This window comes from Leucoraja erinacea, chromosome 1 (assembly GCF_028641065.1).
Source record: "Leucoraja erinacea ecotype New England chromosome 1, Leri_hhj_1, whole genome shotgun sequence".
Lineage (NCBI taxonomy): Eukaryota > Metazoa > Chordata > Chondrichthyes > Rajiformes > Rajidae > Leucoraja > Leucoraja erinaceus.
In genome coordinates this window covers 125,543,169-125,567,531 of record NC_073377.1, presented here as the reverse complement: position 1 = coordinate 125,567,531, position 24,363 = coordinate 125,543,169, and the positions used below count along the sequence as shown (strand labels likewise).

The window sequence follows — 24,363 nt, the reverse complement described above, 5'->3', positions numbered from 1 at the left end:
ACTCTTCTCCTTATCTTATCTCCCTTTTGTCTCATTGTCTCCGTCCATACCCGTTATATCATTAGCTTTTATCCATCCTTCTGCCAAGGGAACCCTCCTGTACCCGCTAATCACTTGCCGGGCTTTGTCTCCTCCCCACCTCTTTTCCAGCTTTCTCTCCCCTTCTACAATCAGTCTGAAGAATGGTCCTGACCCAAAATATCACCAACCTATGACCTCCAGGGATGCTGCCTTGCCCGTTGAATTACTCCAGCACAGTGTCATATTAATTTTCTTGTCAAGCTACCAACTGTACCAGTGATACAAATAGAACGCAAGCATTTTATCGCCTTCGCATACCAGAATGCCTCGGGCTCAAGCATTTCAACACTCAGTTACTAAGTTCAATATAGACGCTTCAATACAAAAAAAATTATTTGGAGTACAAATCAATGTGAATGGATTAAAAAAAAAATTACACCATTCACAATGATGTGCTCTGGATTTATTTGGGAAAAATCTTGCCAAAAATTAGTGGGGCTGTGTAGATTTGCCATTGTCCAACTACTCTTTAGCCCAAGTGTCCTTCACTGCAGTTTTAAAAACTGTAATAAACATTGAAATATCAACTAGTTTCAACTAGAGACATTAACTATATCGTCGTTACCAGAACTTAGAAATTAAAACCCTTCATGGAGTACTTTAAAATAATAACGTCACCTTTAATCAGATTTCAGACTAGAAATAGAGCACCACACTAATATATTGACATTTACTCAATATAAAATATCCAGAAAAACTTTACTTCATTAAAAATGACAAACAATTATCACCAATAACAGGTCAACGTATGTTTCAATGCAATTGTTTTAAAACATTTTTTTTTCAGTTTTATGTCTATTTGGTTTCATGCAATTTATTATTAAAACAGGGAAAACACTATGATTATGAGTGTCACCAATACCTGCTGAATTCTCTCGGATTCTTTGAGAGTGCTTTCCTTGGCTGGCATCTTCCCAAACAATTTCCAGCCTGGAGTATTCTGGTCTAATGGTATGGAATCTTTTAGTTTCTTAGCAAACAAATTCCTGAAAAGTAGAAGCAGAAAGCTATTATCTGGAATTCATCCAATTTTAAAAAGATGGCTAGCAAATGAACATTAGCACCCCAGAGAGGATGAAACATTATTTTTGCATTACACCAATTTATCTGAAGTTCTGTATATTAAATAAGGTGGCCCTGCTGCTTGTGAACAGTGGCAAATCTATTCAAAATCTGTTGCCCATGATTCACAATGCAATAAATTCAAGCAAGCTGCTGATGCAAAAATTCAGAAATCAAAGTCGTAAAAATGCACAGCAGTTCATAAGATCATAAGTAATGGGCATTAACATAATGAAGACTTGTACGATAATGTGCTGGAAATAATCAGCAGGTCAAGCAGCAACTACAGAGAAACAGTTAGCAGTTCAATGACCCTGAAACATTTATCCACGGAGGCTGCCTGATCTGCTGAACATTTCCAGCACATTGTTTAATGATTTTCAATTACCAAAGATTTCATTAAATTCATCAAATAGAAATATTTATGAATCACAGTATGATGAGAGATCACAATTGCTAAAATTCAAACTAATCCTGCTGGCATTGGCCATTTTAGATTATTGGAGGTTTTTTTAAAATCCATTCACATTGATTTGTACTCCAAATCAGACTGTGGGTCTGTCCAGTTTGCTTCAATCAACTATCCCTATTTTCTAGTCAGTACAAACTTGAGAAAAGATTCACAATCTGAAACGCCGGGAGAATTTACAACAAAATAATCAATGCATGTATTGGTGCATGCTTCATTGATCATTTAGTGGTCAGAAAAATGATATAGATTGCAATATAGTATGCTTCAATTCATTACAAATCACTTTCCTTTTTAAAAAGATGTATGAAGTAGTTGATGTCTTCTTTTGCTTAAGTTGCAACATCTTTCACCTGTCATATATTATGTTTATTTCAGCACTTAACATTTCACCAGCAAATAGGATGATACTGGGTTGTACTCAATTTTGCTTGCATTAAATATTGCGACAGTGAAATTTCCTGTGTTTTGTTAGAAATGTTTCTGAATACTATTTGACGACTATTAGCAGATTAAATTATTTAAAGGATAAAGGTGCCGATTACCATTGGGGGGAAAAAAAACAATGGCAAATGGTTTCACTCTTCTGCCAGAGAGTATTTTTTTCAATTGCAATATTATGTTAATAAGAGAACATTAAATAAAGTCAAAATATATTGCTAAATTATAAATTAAATTATACCTAATGAAAGCTGTATTCAAAAGCACAAATCTGGCTTCTTTATTCTGTTACCTCTAATTTATCTTTTTTGTTAAATTTATTGCTATGGTTGAAGTAGTTAGTTCTGCTATAATGTGATATTTGTGTTCCTATGAAAACGTTCATCGTAGAAAACCTTGTTATAGAAGGGGGAAATATGTGTTTTTTGGGTGGGTTGGGGAGAAAGAGAAAAGGTTTGACACAATAACCAAGCATTTTCAAAAATAAGTCTTTGTAATAGGTGCAAGTTATTTTTTGTGAATGCAAGCTAAACCATTGTAAAGGATGCATGTCACATTGTTTAACAGCACATTTGCACAGGTATCAAAAGGCATTGCAGAGGGTGGTGAAAATTGCCCAACGCATCACCAGTTCCTCGCTCCCCTCCATTGAGTCTGTCCAAAGCAAGCGCTGTCTGCGGAGGGCGCTCAGCATCGCCAAGGACTGCTCTCACCCCAACCATGGACTGTTTACCCTCCTACCATCCGGGAGGCGCTACAGGTCTCTCCGTTGCCGAACCAGCAGGTCGAGGAACAGCTTCTTTCCGGCGGCTGTCACTCTACTCAACAACGTACCTCGGTGACTGCCAATCACCACCCCCCCCCCCCCCCCCCGGACACTTATTATTATTTATTCAAATCATTTGCTATGTCGCTCTTCAAGGGAGATGCTAAATGCATTTCATTGTCTCTGTACTGTACACTGACAATGACAATTAAAATTGAATCTGAATCTGAATCTGAAATAAGTTATAGCTTGTCAATTTCAATGCCCACTTGCAGTTAAAGTAACAGCTATATTTTTAATCATGATGTCTGATTACTGCAAGAAAGTTACTCCGAAGTCTTTTTCCCCCAAGATTGCTACTTTTGTTTATCAATTTCTAAAATAACTTAAGTGGTTCTCTAGTTCCTGATCCAAATCACTACAACCAATTTGGCCAGGTTAATACAGTGTTCACCATCAATCAATTTAAGTCTAATTCTCATTCTGGAAACGCGTATTAAAGCCGAACTCCTTGTTCATATTTCCCAGAAAGCTGGTACAGGTGCACAACCTTTTATCCGAAGTTCCAAATAACGAAAAGCTCCGAATAGCGGACATTTTTTCGGTCCTTGAAGAAAGGTCCTTGAAGACGTTCACCGAGGGCGGCCCGCAGAGGTGACAGCGGAACCTCCGGTCGGTCCCCGAAGAAAGGGGAACTAAATCCTCATTCATAAAAGAGAAGGTGAGGGTATATTGCGCGGGAGGGTTAATAATTGACAATCTGCTGCTGCCTGCCCGCTGAGTTAAAAAGTTCCCAAGGTAGACTCACGATACACAGTGTATCGTGAGTCTTGCGTGGGAACTTTTTAAACTCAGCGGGCAGGCAGCAGCAGATTGTCGCTCCCTTCAGTTTCACCCCACCTACACCCCTCTGCTTCCCGGCCATGTGTGTGACCCCTTCCCTCCCCTCTCCAGCTCCCCGCCCATTGCACCAGCGCGGGGGCTTTGCACTGTCTTCACGTCGGCGATGCCAGCAGGTCAGTGCCAGTCACTGGAGACGTCAGGACCAACGGGACACCGACCCCCAGGCCCACTGCAAGCACGGAGATCCCAGAGACCCACAGCCAGCAGCAGCCCAGCCCCGTTCCAACTCCAGAGGAACACGCTCCCCGTAGGGACAGAAGCTGATGGTGTGCAAGGTACGTCTTGGTCTTGGGGTTGCGGATGAGGCGGCGCAGCTCGGGCTGTGACGTCTCCGGCCACCCCCCTGTACAGGAGCTGAGACTGGGAACTGTGGGGTTGTTTGCAGTTGCAGAGGGAGGGGGCAAAGGCGGTACAGTTCCCAGTCTCAGCTCCAGTCCAGGGGGGTGGCCGGAGACGTCAGGACCAACGGGACACCGACTGCAAGCACGGAGATCCCAGAGACTCACAGCCAGCAGCAACTCTAGCAGCTCGGACTGTGGGCGAACTGCCACTTGTCGCTGTAGCGGCGCATCGGGAAGTGGGTTCCTATTGGTCCTGACGTCTCCGGCCACCCCCCTGGACAGGAGCTGAGAGACGTCCGGACCACCAGAAGCCGCTCCCCGATGGGCCGCTACGGCGACAAGTGGCAGTTCGCCCACAGCCCGAGCTGCGCCCCCTCATCGGGACACCGACCCCCAGGCCCACTTGAAGCACGGAGATCCCAGATCAGCAACTCCATCCCAGCCCCGCTCCAACTACAGAGGACCACGCTCCCCGTAGTGGCAGAAGCTGATGGTGTGCAAGGTACGTCTTGTTCTTGGGGTGGCGCAGCTCGGGCTGTGGGCGAACTGCCACTTGTCTCCGTAGTGGCCCATCGGGGAGCGGATTCCTCTGGAGTTGGAGGGACAGGGAGACACAGCGGCTTTTGAGAATGGTGGGCAATCACTTCCAAAGTTCTGCCCATACAGTCAGTACACCTCTCCTACACTTGTCTCCCGCACTAAGATCATCTCGCAGAGAATTATCCCAGCCTAACCCTCCCTATTCTCTCCTATTCTGCAAGAGAAAACTACATTGAAGACTCAAACTCACGATCGAGTAACTGCCGGGATCTAGGCGCAAACTCGCGATCTTGCGGATATGAGCCGAGCACTCTACCACTGAGCCAGCCGTTAAAATCTACGCTAAAAATCTTCCATTCCGAAAGCCGAAAAATTCTGAATTACGAAAAGTGTCTGGTCCCAAGGCTTTCGGATAAAAGGTTGTGCACCTGTATATAGAGTGGTGAGGAAGGCAAATTGCATGCTTGCCTTCATTAGTCAAAGTATGGAGTACAAGAATTGTGACTGTACAAAACATTGATTAGGCTATTGTATAAGGTTTATTGGAAAATAATTGGAATGTTTTTTCCCCCAGACCATCCTGCTGCCTTGAGGATTTGGTCCATTGGTACATCCAACTGTATCGCTGCCGATGTAGCTGCAGCCCTGGTGGAATGAGATTTAAAAATATTAGTATCCACCCCAGCCTGTGTTAGCACCTGTTTCAGCCATCTTGAGATGGTCTGGACTGTCACTCTTTTGTGTGGTTGCTTGTGGCTGACCAAAAAGTGCCTTCTCATTGCCTCTTAGGATTTTCGTTTTCTCCATGTATAACGACTGATGTCTTATTATACACAGACAGTCATCTGTTTGGGTATGACCTAAATTGTATATTGAGGCCTGCTGATCCCTGCCTGTTCTGCTTACCAACTCATAGATATGAAACGTAATATTTTCTGTTGAGGAAGTCATGTTGTCCAGTCTTAGTTTATGCAGTGACTGTACCCTCTGTGCCGTGACCAATGCCATTAGCATGACTATTTTTAATGTCAGTCTGTGTAGGGACAGAGCTGTTGTGGGAGACCAATTCCTGAGCATCTTCAGGATAATACTTACATCCTATATTTGGGAGTACCTGGTTCTTGGGGGATTAGTATTAAAAATTCCCCTGATAAGTTTTGTTACCAGTGGGTGAGTCCCAACAGAGTAACGCTCTGTCCCCTGCCATAGGTAAGTCGAAAGGGCACTTCTGGCGCAGTTGATGGCACTGTAACTGAGCCCCTCACCATAGTGGAGGCCTGCCAGATATTCCAGAACAGACGGGATGTTCATGTCTCTGTAGGTGATGTTGTTTTTATGGCAATGCATCGCCTACTTCCTGATATAGGCCAGATACTGTTTTTTGGTTGACCGTCTTTGGGCCGCCGAGATCATGTTCACTGTTCGGTCCGTCAGTCCCAGTTGTAGTAGAGGTGTTTTTTAAAACTCTACAAATTAATGTTCAAATGTTTATGGCATGGGTAGCTATCCCTTGTTACGGGATGTAGCAATAAATCTGGTCTATGTGGGATGGTGATACATGGTTCTAATACCATGTTTAATACCACTGGGAACCATGGTTGAGTAGGCCAATCGGGTACTACCAATACCAGACGCAGAGTCTTGTTGTATTTTCCTTAATACCCGACTGATGAGGCAGGAAGGAGGGAATGCATAAATAAACAATTTCCCCCCCAATGCAGCGAAAATGCATCTGTCGCCGCTGCCCCAGGGTCTGGTACCCACGAAACATAATTTGATAACTGGTGGTTAAGTCTGGATGCGAATAGATTGATATCTGGTGTTCCATATTTGTAATATCAGCAAATACTTTTTATTCAACATCCATTCGGTGTTTTCATTAAATTTGCGTGACCTGGTGTCTGCCACTAAATTTAGTCTTCCTGGTAGGTAAGTGGCTGATATCCAAATATCTCTCTGGATACACCATTGCCAAATTGTATTAGCCAGATTGTCACATGATGTCGATTTGTTTCCACCCATGTGGTTAATGTATGCTACCACGGTGGTATTGTCTATCTGTAGTCTAACATGCTGGTGATATGATCCAGTACAATATGACTTTAGGCCATGGAATGCACCCAACATTTCCAGGTAGTTTATGCCCAGTGTGAGTAATAATGATGCCTCCTGAGCAGTCCATCTACCTCCACAGCTGGTGATGGTATTGGTGGCTCCCCACCCAAGTGCACTGGCATCAGTTTGTAGTACCATGGAAAGGTTACTGGCAATGATTGGATTGGAACAAAGCCAGATGTTATCTATCCACCATTTTATTCCATTTTAGCTTGATTGGTAGTTTCATAGGTCTGTCAAAGTGACCTGCATTAATTTAGAGTGCTTGTATTTTTGCTCTCTGTAAGTTTTTGGTAATGTAGAGGTCTAAATTGTGTGGCTGGAAAGGCAGCCACCATTTGCCAATTACTTTTGCTACCAATCTGATGGATGGTTTGCTGATGTCAATGAGGTTATGCAAGCCTCTATTAAATCTCTAGCCTTTCCCTTGGGCAGAGTCACCGACATGTGAACTGAGTCAATGGTGAAACCCCCAAATAGTCCATAGTAGTGGAAGGCGTTAGTTTAGATTTAACTGGATGGATAATAAATCCCAGTTTTTCAAATAACTGTTTTGTGGCTGTTACAGTTTGTTTGGCCAATTCCAAAGTTTTGCCCACAATGAGTATGTCATCTAAATATGCCATGACCATGTGTTTACGTTTCCGTAGAAACGCTAGGGCTGGTTTCAAAATTTTTGTGAACAGCCTGGGGCTGATGACCCATTTGGCAGTGCTTTATACTGCCAGAGTTGCCCATCCAGTTGAATTTTAAGTAACATCTGTGGTCACCTCGTATAGGCACTGAATAGTAAGCATCTTTTAAATCGATGCTGGCCATGAAGTAACCTTTGGAAATTAATTGTTTAGCAGTAACAAAGGTATCCATTTTGTCAGATCTATGGTGATGCGACAACCACCATCTTTTTTGTTTTTGATAAATATATTGGACACGAATTCTAATGGTTCGTGTTGAGTTTTCTCAATTACACCTTTTATGTAAAGCCGCTCCAGTTCAGCTTGCGCTTTTGATTTTTCTTTATCAGAAGGCACGAACATTCGGTTTGGTATATGTTGAACTGGAGTACTGTACTTGTGTATAAACTCTATTGTATATCCCTGGATACTGCTTAAGATGTAAGTATCGGTTGTTAACATGCTCCATGCATTCAGAAAAGAGTGTAGTCTCCCCCCCCAACCTCCATGCTCCCTGTATTTTGTATGGAACCAGACCCACCTACCTCCATAGTTACCAGTGGCAGGTTTACTTATTTTTGTAGGTTCTTTGCTGCTGTTGTTGCGCTGGTGTCTGGATTTTCGGTTTGGTTGGCGTTGGAGGTCCCTGCATCTTCCAAGAAGGCCGGCCTGGGCCATGGCCTAAAAGGACTCATGTTTTGAATACCGGGCCTTCGATCTTTCACCAGTTCTGCTGGTGGGTGCATAGGGGTGCTGTCTTTGGCTGTAGGGTTTGTTGGAGTCCATTTTATTAGTCCAGTAGGTTCTCTTGTTCCTGCACTCCTTGCACATGTCTTTCCTTCTGCGGACCCCTCTTCCAGGTCAGCCCAGAACTGACCCGCAGTGCTCCCCTCTGATGAGGTAGAAGCACTGTGCGGCCCTTCAAGAGGTACTGCTATGGGTTTATCATAGGGCCCACAGTGACCCGACTCCATCTCCCGGAGTCTGTCACATTGGAGCAAATGCTCCACACACCGCTCCATCCGGCTCCAGCGCTCTCGGTCGCTGGCTGCCCACGGGTGTTCAAAATCGGACTCCTCTGAGTCCACGACCTTGTTTGTTTTGTGTCTAACCTTTCCGCCCGGCTGCGTGGATCTGGCCGGTGCGGAGGCGACATCGTGCACAGCTGATCCCACTATCGGTGATCCGAGTGCCGCTGGCTGCTGCTGGCTGCCCGCTGCTCCGTGGTCCTCCTTCACCAGCTTTGTCCTTACTGCCGTGGAGTGGATCTGGCCGGTGCGGAGGCGACATCGGGCACAGCTGATCCCATCTAGCCCACCAGCTTTGTCGCAGCCCGTTGGTTTCTCCACCTGTAATTAGCATGGTAAAAACACAAAAAGACCGCAGCTCTTACCTGCAGGTCCAAGTTAAAATTGTCGCTACGGGGGAACGTCATTCCACCCCGTCTCCTGCCGTTTTCGACTTGTCCAAAAGTCGACGGCCCCATTTGAATAGTCTCCCGCCCGGCCGTGGTGTTCTGGCCGGCGCGGGACCAAAAGTCGGCACAGCTGATCCCTTACGGGGCTTGTGCCTTCAGCTGCTGCTGGCTCCCGCAACTTCGCGGTCCTCCCCAGCCAGCTTTACTCGCAGCACTTGTGGACACTATTTTGTCCAGCTTCCCCCCCTGTGTAAAAACAGCGCGGGGACAAAAACTACCGCAGAGTAAATCACTTACCTGCAGGTCGCGGTTTTAAACTTACCGCTGCGGGGGAACGCTCCACCCCGCCTGTCGTTTCGCAAGCGTGAAGCGATATGACACGCATGCGTCGTGGCGGGGTTCTTCGCGTAGTGACTCACGTGACTCCGAAGTAAAATACAGTGTTCACCATCAATCACGTTAAGTCTAATTCACATTCTGGAAACACGTATTAAAGCCGAGCTCCTTGTTCATATTTCCCAGAAAGCTGGTATATAGAGTGGTGAGGAAGGCAAATTGCATGCTTGCCTTCATCAGTCAAAGTATGGAGTACAAGAATTGTGACTGTACAAAACATTGATTAGGCTAAACAGAAAAGTATGGTGTTAGTTCTGTTTGTTACATTGCAGGAAAGATGAGATCAAGCTGGAAAGGATGTAGAAAAAATTCACGATGATGTTGCCTGGATTGGAAGATTTAAATTATCAGGAAAAATTAGATTGGCTAGTTCTTTATACTCTGGAGCAAATGGTGTTAAGAGGTGACTTGACCAAAGTATATAAAATTGATGAGAGGTCTAGATGGGGTGGATAGCCAGTGTCCAAGTGAGGGACTTAAAGGGGATTTGAGTATATTTTGACCCACCCCACACAGAGTAGTTGGTATCTGGAATTAACTGCCACAGTTGGTGGTAGAGACAGGTACAGTAACAATATCGAAGAGACATCTTGATAGATACTTAAAGTAAAGTAGGATTAGTAAAGGTAGGCATGATGGTCATCATAGATGTTGTGGGCTGAAGGGCCTGTTGCTCTGCTGTAAAAAAACCTTTGGCCGTCGACCAATTTTACAGCAAGCTACGTCTGTTATCAAAGAAAAGCAAGTTCAAGGCCTCCAGTGTGGAATGTTATCCAGTTGGCCAATTCTTACACACGCCACACCAGGAAACAAAAACAAATTCTTAAGTTACACAGCATGTTAAAAAAGAATCGGAAAACGTGATTAGGATACAGGCTAAAATATCAACACTTTCAACTATTATATCTTGCAGAGAATTATGGATGCTGCCCAGACTATCATACAAACCAACCTCCTTTCCATTGACTCCATGTACACCAAGCTGCCTCCGCAAGGCCACCAGAAAAATCAAGGACAAGTCTCACCCTGGTCACTTCCTCTTCTCCCCTCTCTCATCAAATCAAGACATACAGAAGTGTGAAAACACACACCTCCAGATTCATGGATAGTTTCTTCCCAGCTGTTTTCAGACAACTGAACCATCCTATCAACAACTAGAGAGCAGTCCTGAGCTACAATCTACATAATTGGACCAAACTGTATACTGTACTGGACTTTATCTTGCACAAAACATTATTCCTTTTTATCATGTATCTATACACTCCGGACGGCTCGATTGTAATCATGTATAGTTTTTCCGCTGACTGGTTAACATGCAAAGGTTTTTACTGTACCTCGGTACACGTGAGAATAAACTACACCAAGAGATAAATAAGGGGTGTGAGTCAGGAAAAATCTAAGGGATTTGGTGACGTAAGCTTGCTCAGACCAGATGGGCCAGCTACTTAAAGTGTCATTTAAGCATGAGTTTGTATATCCCCTGGATCTGTGAATATCACAAACTAATGAAAATGAACTTTGATAATTGTGACTTCATTACTGTGTGAGAACTGTGTGTTGGCAATTCACTTGGGGGAATGCCCATGTGCTGCTCTGAACAGAAACATGGGATCTAATGCTCACCCAACAGCATTTCTGACCTATATTCAGGACCTCGCCCAAAAGATTCTCACATATCACTGTAGGCAAAATTTGTCTCCTCGTACCACATTTGGTTGTAATAAATGACCACAATGTAGTTTGTACAAGAATGGCAACGTGAAAATAAAAATGTAATCATATAAAAGCATTTCTGCCATATTTTCTAATTTTCTGTTGCATCACAAGTGAATCACTAATAAGCGCATTAAAATTAAGGAACATTTTCAAACCTTACAGTGTTTGCGAATTGAAAAGTACACATTATTCTTTCAGCTATATTTAAACAGTAGGAAAAATAAATATACTTTAAGAACAGGCACAATCTCATATGACAAAAGAATCTTTGTGGAACAAAGCAATAACCGATTTCCATTCAAGGGGGCAGATTAGCATGTGTGCGTGTGTATATACACACGCACCATTTTTCCCCTTCTCTCTCATTTATTATATTGTTTACAGTGTACTATGTTTACATATTCTGTTGCGCTGCAGCAAGTAAGAATTTCATTGTTCTATCTGGGACATATGACAATAAAACACTCTTGACTCGTGATTAATGAAAAAAGCATCCAGCTTTGTACAACGTAACTAGGCATAAGGTTCCAAAATGATAGAGGTTAGCATTTTCCATTTATAAACTTCCCAATTCTTATTTCAATTCTGCCAGATCGAAAAAGACTTCCTTGCCCAATTAAAGAACTCAAATATGCCTTTATATGCTAAATAAATAACCTCAATTTAATTCTAAAACTTCCTTAACTCAACACCTCAGGATCTTCCCACCAATGCAATGGGAAATAGAAGAAAATTAGTTTGGAGAAGCTCAGTTACAGTATACACAAAAACATGTTCAATGTATGTGCAAAATTCTCTGCTTCAGAGGGAGGTTGAGGCTGGTTCTCTGGATGCTTTCAAGAGAGTTAGATAGAGATCTTAGGGATAGTGGAGTTAAGGGATATGGAGAGAAGGCAGGAACGGGGTACTGATTGTGGATGATCAGCCATGATCACATTGAATGGTGGTTCTGGCCTACTCCTGTATCTATTGCCTATTATTAGTCCTTGGCCAACAACAATCCTACTGCTATTCCATTAAATTTAATGGGGAAATATGCATCATGTATTCACAGAAATATTACTGCTAACAAGGCCTTATATATATCGACAGGGAACTCCTTACCTGTCAGAACAGAAGAGCAGTAGCCATAATTTCAAATAATCAAAGTCTCGAGTAGAATATCAGAGGCAACAATTGCTCCATGTTGGATTCACTTCTGTATTTTGTCGCCTTTATTCTCGTCACAAGCAGTAACAAGTGCACTGTTGGACTTAAAATATTAATCTAGGTCACGTCCTGCCAGCTATCCAATACAGTACTAACACAGACGACAACTGAAAATGCATACCTCAAGGAGGGGACAGGTTGCAATTAGACCTGCCCACTGAAAGACATTTTAAAATAAAAGCTATTCACAGGTATTAAACTGCAAGCAGGGGTTCTACAATTACCGTAAATCCTTCACCATCAATCTCAATTAATGGAAGAATGGAGGCTTTCTAAATGCATTTCAATACTCTAAATAGGGAAGTTGTGATTTCTATGGCACAAAAAGCAAAAGTTCGCAATAACAGAAATAAAAGCTGAGCATAGTAACAGCTGCCAAAACAAACCCCCTACACTTGCAGTGAATAAGGAAGTCGCATAATGAATTAACTTCCTGAAAACTCTTTATCTTAACAGCACAGTTATACAAATACCACATGTTGTCGACTCTAAAAAGGCAACAGGACGCGTCATTTTATGTGCTAGAATGAACAGTGGTCCATTCATGAACGCAAAGTTTCTGACTATACTCACAAAGCAGTACTAAAAATGTCTCCATCTAGTTTGGCTTGGATCATTGTCTCGTGCACTGTGATACAGAGAGAAACTTTGTTTTGCGTGGTATCCAGGCAAATCATTTTATTCACGACGAGTACATTAGGTAATGCAAAAGAGAAATATAAACAGTGCAGAATAAAGTGTTACAGCTACAGCGAGAATGCAGATAACAGAAAAAAAGAGCTGCAAAAGTAGATTTGTTATATACTGCAATTCCAGCTTTGTTTCTAATGCTGTATATTTACATTAACCCTCTTTATACATTACAAGTGCAACTGCAAAGATAAATTGAAAACTAACATAGCAACATAGACAATAGGTGCAGGAGTAGGCCATTCGGCTATTCTAGCCAGCACCGCCTTTCAATGTGATCATGGTTGATCATCCACACTCTGTACCCCGTACCTGCCTTCTCCCCATATCACTTGATTCCGCTAGCCCTAAGAGCTCTATTTAACTCTCTTTTGAATGCATCCAGTGAATCGGCATCCACTGCCTTCTGAGGCAGAGAATTCCACAAAAACACAACTCTCTGGGTGAAAAAGTTTTTCCTCATCTCAGTTCTAAATGGCCTACCCCTTATTCTTAAACTGTGGCCCCTGGCTCTGGACTCCTCCAACATCGGGAACATGTTTCCTGCATCTAGCTTGTCCAATCCTTAATAATTGTATATGTTTCTGTAAGATCCCCTATCATCCTTCTAAATTCCAGTGTTGTTCCATTCTTTCATCATATGTCAGTCCCGCCAACCCGGGAATTAACCTCGTGAACCTACGCTATACTCCCTCAATAGCAAGAATGTCCTTCCTCAAATTAGGAGACCAGAACTGCACACAATACTCTTGGTGTGGTCTCACCAGGGCCCTGTACAACTGCAGAAGGATCTCTCAATACTGTACTCAAATCCTCTCGTTATGAATGCCAACATGCCAGTAGCCTTCTTCACTGCCTTCTGTATCTGCATGCTTACTTTCAGTGACTGATGTACAAGGACACCCAGGTCTCGTTGCATTTCCCCTTTTCCTGGTCTGACACCATTCAATAATAATATGCCTTCTTGTTCTTGCCACCGAAGTGGATAACCTCACATTTATCCACATTATACTGCATCTGCCATGCATCGGCCCATTCACCCAACCTATACAAGTCACCCTGCATCCTCATAGCATCCTCTTCACAGTTCACACTGCTACCCAACTTTGTGTCATCTGCAAATTTGCTAATGTTACTTTTAATTCCTTCATCTAAATCATTTATATTGTAAATATTTTATTTGAACAATTCAGCTGCACAAGAGAGATATTTAAAATTCTTTTGGACTTTCCTTTGATAACAAGCATGCTCCATTTGCACATACATTAGGCTAATTTTGTTAGTCAGAAAATAAAGATACATCATTTGATATGGTATTGCAACGAGTGGCATCAAAAGCACTCGAGACTCAGAACAACTCAGAAACGGCCATTCATAGGAATGAATGCATGTACAAATGTTGGACTTTTGAATTTAATAATGGGAGCTTGCTCATAAATAGAGATCTCCATAATTCCAATGATGACTTAAGCAACAAAACAAGTTCAGTTTTAGAATATCAAGTCATGATCACAAGATTCAAAAGTGGAAAGATCTGTCACACGATAAAAAAAGAAGCCAATTATCACCTTGAACCTGCTCTGTAAAAATTTAGATTACCACCAAAACTTAAATTCCCACAGTGGTCAAGAAGGGAATTTGAATTGTCTTATCTGAATTGTCAGTCAAGGTATTATGTTACTAGTCTAGTAAATTAGCACCACTATAACTTTATGGTATCATCACCATAAACAGAGGGCAAGAAAAACTTTATAAAGACTGGAGACTTTGGAATTCTATGTTTAGTGATTGAAGAAAAGCTTCAGCAAACTAATCGTGCCTACTACTACTAACTGAAGGAAAGACAACAGAGGAACAAAGTACACAAATGGGATTAGATTCATTAATTCAGTTTATGACAAATCCCGACTGACTAAATGTGATGCTTCCATAATAAAATCTGCGTCTTTAAAAGCTTCAACCAAAAGCATCAAGTGGTCCCAAGCTTTACTTGCAGTTTCTCTAAAACTGATATTTTTTGCATAATAATAGCATTGCCTTATACCAGGGGTGGGGAACCTTTTCATGTTGGAATGCCGCATTGTTAGCTGTAATCTAATGTCCGCATCCAAGAAACTGCAATTAGATATACTTCAAAATGTACATTATTTTGTAATGATCTAACTATTATGTACTAACTTCAAGGAAATGAAAAAAATGTTAATTCTAAAGTTAACTAACCTTTTTAAAAAATATATTTTTATTAGAAGCATGTATACAAATAATAGTAAACGACAGTTTAATTACAGATTTCTTACATAGCTTCAGTTTTTTTTAAAGAATTTTTTTTAAGAATAAAGATAGGGAAAAAAGATGAGAGAAACTAATAGAGGAAAAAGAAGGAGACGCAAAAGGAAACTACTAATAACAAGATTGTGGAGATAGATCCAGGAAATATTGAGTATAACTATTCATCCAATCCCAAACTCAGGTTTCAATGCTGATTCTGTGCTAAACCAATTCACTTTTTCAAAAATTTCAATAAATGGAGACCATATTCTAACAAAAAATTCTGGTTTGTCAAATAAGCCAAGTCTTATTTTTTCCAAATGCAAGGTCTCAGTCATTTCCGTAATCCACTTTTTAATTGTGGGGGCTGCCGGTTTTTTCTAAAATTTTAGTATAAATTTTTTCGCAGTTATTTCGCAGTAATCAAGAAATTGTCTCTGATTTATCGTAAAGTTTGTGCTATGTTCTGATAATCCTAATATTATTCATTTTGGCTCTGGGTCCAGTTGGATATTGATAACTTCAGAAATAATTTTAAAAATGTCCACCCAGAAATTTTGAATTTTTATCCAAGTTACAAAGGTGTGCGTTAAGTTGGCTTCTTTAAATTAACATCTACCACAGAGGGGGAAAATATTTGGAAAAATCCTATTTAATTTTGCCTTCGAATAATGTAGTCTATAAACTATTTTGAATTGTATCAAGGAGTGTCTAGCATTTAACGAACAGTGATTTATATATTGTAAGCTTTCATCACGTGTCTTTTATTATGGGTTGAGCCAACTCGTCCTCCCATGCTCGTCTGTATGATTCTGAAGACGGAACCTCAGTATCTAAGAGGACATTATAAATATAAGATATTAATTTATTTGAATTGGGATGTCTATTCAAACATTCATCAAGGATTTCTGGACCCCTAAATCTATAATCTTGCATGTGTAGTTTTACATAATCTCTGAGTTGCAAATATGTAAAATAATTATTGGCGTGTAACTCGTTTTTCTGCTGTAGTTCCTGAAAAATGAGAGAAAAATGCCTTTTTGATAAAGGTCTCCCACTATTTTAATTCCATGGGTTTTCCATTGGACAAATCCTCTATCTAAAATAGACAGTTTAAAAGAAGGGTTATTTGCAATCGGGAGAAAAGGCGATAAATTACCCAATTTTCGAGTGGGTTTTAATTGTTTCCACATACGTATAGCACTATGTATAATCGGATTTCCTCCGTTTGTTTTTTAATTCAAATTAATCGGAGTTAAAAGAATCGAGCCCATTTCAAAAGGTAAGCAGTCCTCCTTCTCCATCTTTAGCCAGTCTGGCCGTTGATCAATGTCATCCAGCCAGAAGGTTATATTTTTAATATTAACTGCCCAATCTATCTATATATTACTAAAAGTCTGTTCTTGACCGGTTTTGGCAATCTGTGCTGCGATTTCCGGGAGAACGCCGCCACCTACGGCCGTCATTTTTGGCCACCTCACTCAGAGCCCTCCTCCGCCGCATGTGTGCAGAGGATTTTTCCAGTCAAAATGAGAGATATTAATGATTTTACAAAATTCCCCATTCTCCTTGCTGCCCTCGTTGGCGGCAGAGGGGATGGACTATAAAACCAGGAAGTGGTGTGCCCCAATCAGTCTCTACAACATGGAGATCTGAGCTCTGAATGACTGAACAAATGTCTACACAGCTGTGAGTAAGTACCCTTAATGTGGTTTGAAAATGAAAATATGATTATGGTTAGTTTGAGGAAAAAAGCACTGCCTGCAAATGTTTGTTTGGGTTGAAGTAAAAAGGAACTCTCTCTCTCTCCCCCCCTCTCTCTCTCCCTATCCCTCTCTTCTCTCTCTCTCTCTCTCCCCTCCTCGATCTCCCTCCCACCCCCCCCTTCCTCTCCCCCCCCCCTCTCCTCTACCCCCTTTCTCCTTTCCCCAGAGCTCCCCTCTGGCCCCACCCCCCTCCTCTCCTCTCTCACCCCCTCCCCCCCCCCTCCTCCTCTCTCCCCACCCACCCCCTCCTCTACCCCTCTCCTGCCCCTCCCCCCCCCCCCTCCTCTCCCCACTCTCACTCTCACCCCCCCTCTCCTCTCATCCCCCTCCCCTCCCAACCCCCTACCCCTCCCCCCCCTATTCCCTCTCCCTCTCTTATCCCCAGATAAAATTTTCCCCCTGCGGGGGGTGGGGAGATAGTTATTGTGTGTGACACTGCATGCCACCTCCCCCCCCCACAACCGCACGTTGGGGGAACAGACCCAACGGGTCTGCACTTGTTCTAGTATATTACTAAAAGTCTGATCTTGACCGCTTTTGGCCCACTGTGCTGCGATTTCCAAGAGAACGCCGCCACCTACGGCTGTCATTTTTGGCCACCTCGCTCAGAGCCCACGTCTGCCTTCCTGGACCAGAGTATTTTTCCCATCGATGAAAAATCAGAGAGAAATTAATGTTGTAAAAAAATTCACCATTCTCTCTGCTGCCCCTGCTGGGGAGGGGGGGGGGGATTAGTGTGTGTGACGCTGCATGCCGCCTCCCCCCCACAACCGCACGTTGGGGGAACAGACCCAACGGGTCTGCACTTGGTCTAGTAATATAATAGAAAGTTTGCTAAAGCGAATCCTCCATTAATTTTGGACTTGCATAAATGTTTTTTATTTATTCTGTAATTCTTATAGCCCCAGATAAAATTTGTAACAATTGAATCAATTTTTTTGAAAATTTTTTTTGGGAGATATTGATTTGAATAAGTATAATAATTGTGGGAGAAAAATCATCTTTATAGCATTAATTCTACCAACTAAAGTGATGGGAAGTGTTTTCCAATATTGGATATTTCTGTGTAATTTAGTAAGTAAAGGAGGAAAATTTGATTTGAATAAAGTATATTTCTTGGTCACATAGATTCCAAGGTATTTAAACTTTTCATCAGCAATTTTAAAAGGATACTGTTGAAGTATAAGCGGGTTTTGTTCCCTTATTGGCATAATTTCACTTTTATTCCAATTAATTCTATATCCCGAGAATGAACCAAATTGAGTTACGAGATTTAATAAACTTGGAATGCTAATTTCTGGGTTTGTGATGTATAATAATACATCATCTGCATATAAAGAAATGTTATTAACTGTATGTTGCAGTATTATACCCATGTATTTCTGAGTGGGATCTAATACTCTCTGCGAGTGGTTCCATAGCCAGGGCAAATAAAAGCTGGGAAAGTGGACATCCTTGTCTACGCTCTCTAGATAAATTAAATTTATGTGACATTTGATTTGTCAATATTCTAGCCGTTGGGTTTGTACAGTATATAGAAGTTTCACCCATGAACAGAAGTTTTCACCGAGATTAAATTTTTCCAATCACAGAAAAGAGGTAGGGCCATTCCACCTGATCAAATGCTTTTTCAGCGTCTATTGAAATGATTGATAAATCTTCTTCATTTAATATTCTATTTGAATATATGAGATTTGAATATATATTGAACAAATGTCTTAGATTATAGAATGAATATCGTTTCGCGATAAAAACTTTTTGATCGGGATGTATTAACTTGTGGATCAACAAACTTAATTTGTGAGCTAAAATTTTGGCTAGTATCTTCTGATCAGTGTTTAAAAGGGCCATGGCTCTATACGAGCCTGGGACTTCAAGATCCTTATCTTTTTTTTGGAATTAGTGTTATTGTTGCAAGTCAAAGTTTGTGGCAATCTCTGTTGCTTAAAAGCGTAACTATATAGAGTCTGTAAACGTAAAATTCATTGTTCAAACCGTCGGCGCCACGGATCTTCCCATTTTTCAGAGATCTGATAGTTTCTTCAATATCTGTTAATGTTATTTCTGCGCCCAATAAGTCTCTATCTCTCTCATTTAGACCCGAGAGGTTGCATTTCTGCAAAAGAAAAATTAATGTTCACTGAGCTCTGTTGTTTTTGCTGAGTATTATTGTCTATAGAAATCTTCTTTCAATAATTCACATTGCTGATTCGGTTCTTCATGAAATTTATAGATAAACATTTTGCTAACACCAGTCCCTGCTATAGCCAACACACTTTACAATGATGCAGCAAATCCACACTGAATGCCTCATCGTCCAACTTTAACATATTATGAAACTGATGATGCCATGTTGCATTTGCACGAATACAGTTAACAATACCTATAACTTGTTTGCAAAGTGATTTAGCACAGAGATTTTGCTGATGTAAGATACAATGAAAATAAATGAGAGCATCTGGATCTGATAATACCTTTATCTGTGCAATAAACCCTTCACGTTTTCCTGTCATGGAAGGTGCACCGTCTGTACATACACTCACTAGTCGGGGAGGATTATTTTGTTGAATCTTCTTTAACTCTTTGGTATTTTAAATACGTTAATTTTAAGATTAAAATTAAAATAATAAAAGACGAACAAAAACATTAATAAAAAAATAAAAGGATTTGTTCTACTAAATTTGGATTCAGTCACAAGGCCGCACTTAATGGCCTAGAAGGTTGCAGGTTCTCCACCTCTGCCTTATACTGTACTGTTTTACTAATAGAGGATATATGAGCCAATATATAAAAATCCACATGTAGAACAGCGGATACAGTAGATGAGGTTGTTGGAGGTGCATGTAAATCTCTGCCGAACCTGAAAAGACTGTTGGGGTCCTTGGAAGGAGTCGAGAGAGGAGGCATAGGGACAGGTATTGATTGCATCGCCTGCGGTTGCAGGGGAAAGTACTAGAGGAAGGGGTGGTTTGGGATTAGTTAACCAGGGAGTTATGGAGAGCACGGTCTCTGCAGAAAGCAGAAAGGGCGGTGATGGGAAGATGTGGCTAGTGGTGGGATTCCGTTGGAGCTGGCAAAAACAGAGGAGGATTATGTGCTGTATGTGACAGCTGATGGGGTAAAAGGAGAGGATTAGGGGGGAGTGGGAGCAAGAGAGGAGCTGCAGGATACCGAGACCTGTGTGAGAGCCTCATCTATGATGGAAGAGGGGAACTCCCATTTCCTAAAGAATGATGACATCTCGGATGTCCTGGTATGGAACACCTTATCTTGGGCCCTGATGTGGCGTAGGAGGAATTGGGAGTAGGGGGATAGAGGCTTTGCAGATAGGAAGTGTAGTCCAGATAACTGTGGGAGTCAGGAGGTTTATAATAGAGGTTAGTTGATAGTCAATCTCCTGTGATGGAGACGGCGAGGTCAAGAAATGGAAGGGTGGTGTCGGAGAAGGTCCAAGAGATTTGAGTGCAGGATAGAAATTGGTAGTTAAGTTAATGAAGTCCACGAGTTCTGCATGGGTGCCGGAGGTAGCCCCGATGCAGTCATCAAAGTAGTGGAGATAGGGTTTGGGGATCGGGCCAGTGTATGCCTGGAACAGGGATTGTTCAATGTATTCTACAAAAAGGCAGGCATAGCTGGACCCATACAAATGCCCATGACTACGCCTTAGATTTGGAGGAAGTAGGAGTTGAAGGAGAAATTGTTGAGAAGATTATTTTGGAAAATTAAGAAAACAATTACTTCATATAGCATGTTAACGGCAAACAGTTCTCAGAATCCCCAGGATAGGCTCCAGAAAGGAATAGCCAATGCCTTCAGGTGTTTAAAAAGTATTGAATTGGGAACATGGGGTGTGTGGGAGAGAAGGAATGGGGGAATAGGTGTTTTACAAGGAATTTTCATTTAAAATGATTGAAGTTACTGTTTGATACCATCTGTTCAAATTTTCACAAAACGTAAACCTTATTTAATCTCGTCAAATAAAAACTCTCTCGGAGAGCTTAGAAGTCCCAGCAACATTACATAGGTCATCCATCATTAATAAATGATATATGTCAATTTGTTTTAGATGAAAGAGATAAATTGATCCTAACTCCAGATAGAATGTCAGTTGTGTGTGTGTGTGTGTGTGTGTGTGTGTGTGTGTGTGTGTGTGTGTGTGTGTGTGTGTGTGTGTGTGTGTGTGTGTGTGTGTGTGTGTGTGTGTGTGTGTGTGTGTGTGTGTGTGTGTGTGTGTTTGTGTGTGTGTGCGCGCGCGCGCTTGCAGGTGCCAGATTCGGCCTTTGATTCCTTGCTACGGCAAAACAGCTCGGAAATTCTCCGAGATTTTTCCCATTTCGCTAGCGATTTCACCTTTACATTCAATCATCCACTCCTCAAAACATTTGGACATTTTTATGTACACGTTTTTTTGACTCACGAGCTGCTTGACGTCACAATGCCAACATGCCGACCTATCCAGGCCCACCTGCCTTCAGGCCCCCCCCCACACCCGCTGCTGTGGATTAAAGGCGCAGAGAGATGGAGAAACTTCTGCAGAACAAACATTCTACAGCTCCGTTCCGCTGTAGCTTCTTTGTTCTACACATCTCGACACATCACCTTATCATCACTGTTGGAGCAGCTCGTGAAGCCTTGCGCGCTCATTCCAGCTGTGGCCAAAGAGCTCTGCTCTATCATCTTTGGCTGTGGCTTTACAGAGTCAGAAGCCACTTCTCTCTCTCTCTCTCTCTCCCCCTTCGTTTGGCAGCACGGCTCTGCTTCCCCCCTCCCAATTAATTTTGTTAATTTATCAAAAGTTTATTTATGTATGGTTTTATTAGTTTATGAAAAGTTTGTGTGTTGTTTTTTTCTCTCTCTCTCTAAGGTTAATTCAGCTTACCTTTATTTGCTTCAGTTTTGAACAAGCAGTTTGATTTCAGTCATTTTTTTTGGCATTGTCAATAAACTTGAGAAAAGCATAAGTTATTTTTTGCTTAAACCAGTTATCAGAAATATATATTATGTTTGCGGTATGAACTTTAAGTTTATGAAAGAGAAAGTGATTAAGATATATAATTATTTTTATGTAGGGGTTTCCTGAGACATGAAAATTATTTCAAGGGATCGGAAAGGGCAAAAAGGTTGAGAAACGCTCCCCTACACCATGATTACAGATTTTGCTCATCTTGTATAAACAAACATCCCCAGAGCTATCAGGAAATAAATGTCAGACAGAAAACCAAAACGTTTAAATTTAAGGGAGGTGGTTTCCAATGGTAGTGCATAAAGCTCATTATTCAACAAGTGTTTATACACATTTGTGGTTAAAAGAGAAAGTGCCAAAAGAAAGCCCAAGAGAATCAGGTACAATCAAACCACAGCCCAACCATCCAAACCAAAGATACTAAAGTTTACTTTCCATTGGCTGTGGTCGGGTCACACATTAATTTTGCATCCCATCATGCCTCTAAAGTAAACAGTCAGTGAGGAACCTTGAGGCACTTCAGCACCCTCTGGTGGAAGTTTTAATATTTCTTTGTTAAAATGCTTGGCCAATGTATTTGAAGGAGATCATTCTAATGGCAGATTGCTAAATTAGTTTGTAATTTTAAGTCTAGGTTCATTATTGTCATGTGTACTGAGGTACAGCGGAAAACTTTATTCTGCGTGCTATACAATTAGATTAGATAACACTTTAAGGGCCCATATTCGCTCCCTACTCTTTTGCCCTTAATATACTTGTAGAATTTATTTGGTTTCTCCTTTACTTTATCTGCCAAAGCTATCTTATCCCCTTTTACCCTCCTGGTGTATCTCGTAAGTGAATTACTCGCCCAAGATGTCAGTTAAATAGTAGCTAGGGTCCGTCACCGTGCCCGTCGGAAACCAGCACCCGTGTCGCTAATGTTTTCAACAATGATGAATGAATGAATAGGGTATTTAACGAAATTGCTCAGCTAATCAGAGAGTAAGACAGAACAGAAATGGGTCTTCCAGTCCAACATGTCCAAGCCTTCCATTTTATTCACACACATCCATAACCCACATTGAAATTCTTCTGTGCCTCGCTTTCAAGTGCCTGTTTAAATGTCACTGAAATGTTATACTCATCTGTGATACCAGCACCATGTCTTCATCAAGCAGCAAGTTCCTAAAAATCAACCACGGGTAAAACTTGTTCACCTTACCGCCATGTTCTCTTGTTTTAGATGGCCCTGCCTTTGGTTTAAAAAACCTCTATGTATGTACCTCCATCAGGTTAACCCCGTCTCCATGCTCCAGGAAATATCACTCAGTTTATCCAATCTCCCTGTAACTAAAGTCCTTCAATCCACTTGAGCACAAACAAAAGCACAAAACACATCTTTTCCATTGTCTATGTGACTCTTAACTACACACAATACTTTAAGTGAGGTATAACCAGTGTCGGTCAAGTTTATCATATGCATAAGTACTGTGAAGTGAAGTTCCAGCATAACATCTTAATCTTTACATTCTATATGCTGACCTACAAAGGCAAGCATGCCATATGTCTTCTTCACCTCCTGTGTTGCCACTCTCAGGTACTCGGAGCCGAACCCCAGACTCTTTAAATCAACATTCCTCTGTACTTTATTGCCAAAATGCATCACCTCCTACTTGTCAGGACTATATTCGATCCACCACAGCTCTGCTTTCCACCTAACTTTTATCCTGCTGTTGCCTTAGACAATTTTCCCTGCTATCCACAACGCCACCAACGTTGTGTTATATTTCCAACATTCACATCCAAGTCTATATCATAAACAAGATGTCCCAGCACCAATGTCTGTGGTATGCCACTAGTCAGTCATGCAGCACAGAAACATGATGTTTAGCCCGACTCGTCATGCCGACCAAGATACCCCATCTATGCTAGTCCCACCTACCCTCTTTTGGCCCATATCCCTCTAAGCCATTCCTATCCATGTAACTATCCAAATGTTGTTTAAATGTTGCGATATTACCTGCTTCACCTACCCCCTCTGGCAGCATGTTCCATATACGTGCAATGACAATAAAATATATTATTATTATTATTATTATAATACCCACAACCTCTGAAAAGGTTGCCCCTCAGGTTCCTATTAAATCTTTCTCATACCTTAAACCTGCGTCCTCTTTCTGATATCCCGACTCCGGATAAAAGACTCACCCTATCTATTCCCCTTGTGATTTTACACAGCTCTAAAATCTCCCACAGCCTCCTGCATCCCAAGGAATAAAGACCTAGCATGCTCAACCTCTCCCTGGAGCTCAGGCCTAGTCCTGGCGACATTCTTGGCTGCACTCTTTCCAGATTAACAACATTCTTCCAACAGCAGGATGGCCAAAACTGAACACAATACTCTGCATGTGACCTCACTAACATGTTGTACAACTGTAACATAACATCCCAACATCTATACCCAATAACCTGATTGACTAAGGCCAAAGTATCGAAAGACTTCTTGACCAACCGATCTACCTGCCAGGCACTTTCAAGGAACTATGTAACAGCACTCCAAGATC

General features: G+C 41.6%; 1 protein-coding gene across 2 annotated transcripts in view; it reads right to left on the bottom strand.

Moving 5' to 3' along the window:
* Positions 1 to 24,363, bottom strand: part of LOC129701728 (TBC1 domain family member 14-like) — a 110,491-nt gene that overhangs the window by 67,083 nt on the left and 19,045 nt on the right. Inside the window, exons 1-2 of one of the 2 annotated variants that reach the window (XM_055643125.1) lie at positions 12,026 to 14,040; positions 944 to 1,067 (exon numbers count right to left, since the gene is read on the bottom strand). In XM_055643125.1, the coding sequence (XP_055499100.1) occupies positions 944 to 991 (48 nt within the window). In that variant the 5' untranslated portion in view covers positions 992 to 1,067; positions 12,026 to 14,040. Of the gene's footprint in view, positions 1 to 943; positions 1,068 to 12,025; positions 14,041 to 24,363 lie in introns of those variants that run through there. The other variant, XM_055643116.1, reaches the window with a different exon arrangement.